Raw genomic sequence first — 2964 nt, forward strand, 5'->3', positions numbered from 1 at the left:
GTCTCCCGTGGCCTCGCCACCCTGCCCACCCTGTCCCCCACCTCCTCCTGCCACCGCTCGTGTCTTTGGCTTCGTCTCGTCGGTCTTCTGAAGGAAGGAGGCATCTGGTGACTTCTCCCTGGAAAGGGTTTAGGGGGGAACCTGGCTGTAGCCGGGGGTTGGGCGAAGGTCCCTCTGGCTGCCAGCAGGTCTGAGTGTGACCATCCCGAGGACCACCACGTCGTGGTGGGGACCTGGACCCCGCTAGGGACCACGGGCCAAGGTGCCCTGGGGGGGTGGGGAGCTGGGGGGGGTCACCGGCGCGGTGGCCGGAGGGACCGTCGGCGTTTCCTTGGACGTTTCAGAGAAGAGTTTATTGAAGGATGGGAAGCGGGTCCGTGGTGGCCCCCGGGGCTGAGCACCCGTGGTTGGAGCACGCCCAGCCCCAAACCTATGGAGAGCTGGGAAAGGGATGGGACCCCGCGGACCAGGGCGCAGGAGAACGGTGCCTCTTCCAGCTGAGTTTCCTCCCAGCTGCTCTGTGTAAGCAACGACGGCCAACCGAGTCTCTTGTTGGGTTTGTGCTTTTGAGTTGGAGACCCTACGGTTTGGGCTTTTCCCCAGCATCGTCCCACAACGCTCTTCGTTCTGGCTGAGATAAACCATGCACAAAATCCTGCTGCTCCTGTGCCTGCCTCTCGTCCCCCCCGTGCCATGGGGACACGTCCCCCCAGTCACCAGCACCTCCCTAAAAAGAGTTAAGGGGCCTGCTGGGACTTGGGGTCACACCAACCCTGAGGCAGGACCTTGTGGGCCCTCATGAGGTTGACATGGACCCAGTTCTCCAGCTTGTCCAAGTCCCCCTGGATGGATCCCATCCCTCAGGCATCTCAACAGCACCACTCAGCTCGGTGTCACCTCCAAATATGACTTTGTGGGGGCTGTGTCTCCCTGGGGTGACATGGGGGTGTTGGCTGGAGGTGAGCAGGGTGGGATGCCCAGCACCCTGGGCACTGCAGACCTCCCTGTGCCAGGGCAGGGGGGACCCTGCTGCCCTTTCCACATCAATCCCTGTAGCCCCCTCTTGCCAGCTGCAGCCAACACCCACCAGCCCTCCCAGCTCTGACCAACTCCCCCCCCTGGCTCCAGGCTCCTGTCAGGAGCTGTGCAGAGCCAGAAGGTCTCCCCTGAGCCTCCTTTGCTCCAGGCTCAGCACCCCCAGCTCCCTCAGCTGCTCCTCCCCACACTTGGGCTCTAGACCCTTCCCCAGCAGCTCCGTTGCCCTTCTCTGGCCATGCTCCAGCCCCTCAGGGTCCTTCTTGGAGGAAGAGGTGAATGGAATCAAGGTAGAAATGAAAAGCTGGTTTGCAGCCATCATCAGAGACAAGCAGTTTGGGATCAGATGGGGGATGGAGAGGAGGGTTTGCTCAGGATGGACCTCAGCAGTGCAGGTTCTCCCCACGCCAGCTGAGCCCCCCAACCTCAGCACCAGGAGCACCCTGGGGTCTGGAAGCACCATCTGGCCATGGCTGGGTGGCTTATCCTGCTCTTCAGGGTGGGATTTTCCCTTCCAAGCCTCCCACCTTCCTGGGTCAGCTGCTCCCACCTCCTTGCTGTCCCAAGATCTGGTGTGGGATGGTGTGGACCCAACAGCCTGTGCTGTTGCAGAGGGTCTGCACCTGGGATGGACTTCACAGAGACCCTCAGGCCCTCCATCCCTTAATGGACCACCCAAGGCATTATTACTTGCCCCATGTCATGCACGACCATGCCAGCCTGTGGCCCTGACCCCCCTCCATCCTAAAGCAGCTCTGATGTCTCCTCTTCTTGCCCAGCACGTTGGCGTGACAACCAGACACAGCTCTTGAGGTTTGGGTAGGACTTGCAGCAGGTCAAGGAAGCAGATGCCTCTTCTAGATGCCACCACATTGCTCTTGTCCCTCCCCACCATCCCCAAGTCACCCCCTCGGCACAGCCCTGGCTTCACCCTGGATTTCCCACCCAAGGGTCCTCCACGGCTGCAACCGTGTCCTACAAGGGAGAGGGCAAGGGTCTGGCTGGGGGTGGGCACCACCATGCCCACGCCCTGGCAGGAGGGACCACCCTCCAACCCCACCACAGCCTGGCCCAGCCCCTAGATCATCCCTGCTAGGTAGGGTGGGAGGAAGAGCCCCACGGTGCCCAGCAAGCAGACGATGATGAACATCCAGAGGAAGATGCGGTCGATCACCATGGCCACGTATTTCCAGTCTTCCTTCACCTGCAAGAGGAGAAGGGGTGTGAGTTGGGGGGCAGAGGGTGCAACCCCTGGTTATGAGGACTTCTTGGGGTTAGGAGACCACCCGGGGCTTCCTCTGCAGTCCCTTTTTAGCTCACGGTGAGGAGATACCCTGTGTCTTGGGAAATCCTTGGAGCCTGGGGGTGGACCTCTCCGGGGAGGCTGGTTGGGGCAGAGTTAATCCCACCTAGAGTTTTCTGGCTAAAAGTAGGGGTGCAGCTTCTGAGCAAGGCCCCAGCAGGGCACACTGGGCCATCTCTGCTCTCCAAGGGCAGGAGAGGGACCTCCAACACCTCTGCGGCCAGCAGGGACGGGACCTAGAGGAACCCTCAACCCACCCCATGGATGTGGCACCTCCCAGGAGGTCATCGTCGATCTCCTCCCCGACCTCGGGTCTTCAGCAGCCAGGGAACCAGCTGAAGGACTCTACCCATGGAGGAATAAGGGGTGGGAGGCAGCACCCGGGGTGGGAGACCCCCCATCCCTTGACCCCCCACCCTGGGAGGGCACCCGCTCACCGAGAAGTCCGCGTCCTCGGCTCGCAGGTGGTCAGCGATGTACTGCACCCCTTCCAGGGCCTTCAGGATGCTGGGGGACAAGGTCAACCCCTGGTCCGAGCCTTCCTCCTCCTCCTCCTCCTCCTCCTTCCCCTTGGGGGGCACCCGGGGGGCCGAGCCCCCCGACGCCTTCCCAGCTTGGCGGCAGGC

The 2964-nt window shown here is 62.2% G+C and overlaps 1 protein-coding gene across 1 annotated transcript in view; it reads right to left on the reverse strand.

Moving 5' to 3' along the window:
- Positions 1–2113: 2113 nt before the first annotated feature.
- LOC103774095 (neuronal acetylcholine receptor subunit alpha-2) overlaps positions 2114–2964 on the reverse strand; it is a 1760-nt gene continuing 909 nt past the window's right edge. Inside the window, exons 1-2 of the mRNA XM_008941475.1 lie at positions 2776–2964; positions 2114–2239 (exon numbers count right to left, since the gene is read on the reverse strand). The exon at positions 2776–2964 is cut by the window's right edge and continues 909 nt beyond it. Of these exons, the coding sequence (XP_008939723.1) occupies positions 2114–2239; positions 2776–2964 (315 nt within the window). The remainder of the gene's footprint in view (positions 2240–2775) is intronic.

The sequence above is a fragment of the Merops nubicus genome, unplaced genomic scaffold, assembly GCF_000691845.1.
Source record: "Merops nubicus isolate BGI_N331 unplaced genomic scaffold, ASM69184v1 scaffold32085, whole genome shotgun sequence".
Lineage (NCBI taxonomy): Eukaryota > Metazoa > Chordata > Aves > Coraciiformes > Meropidae > Merops > Merops nubicus.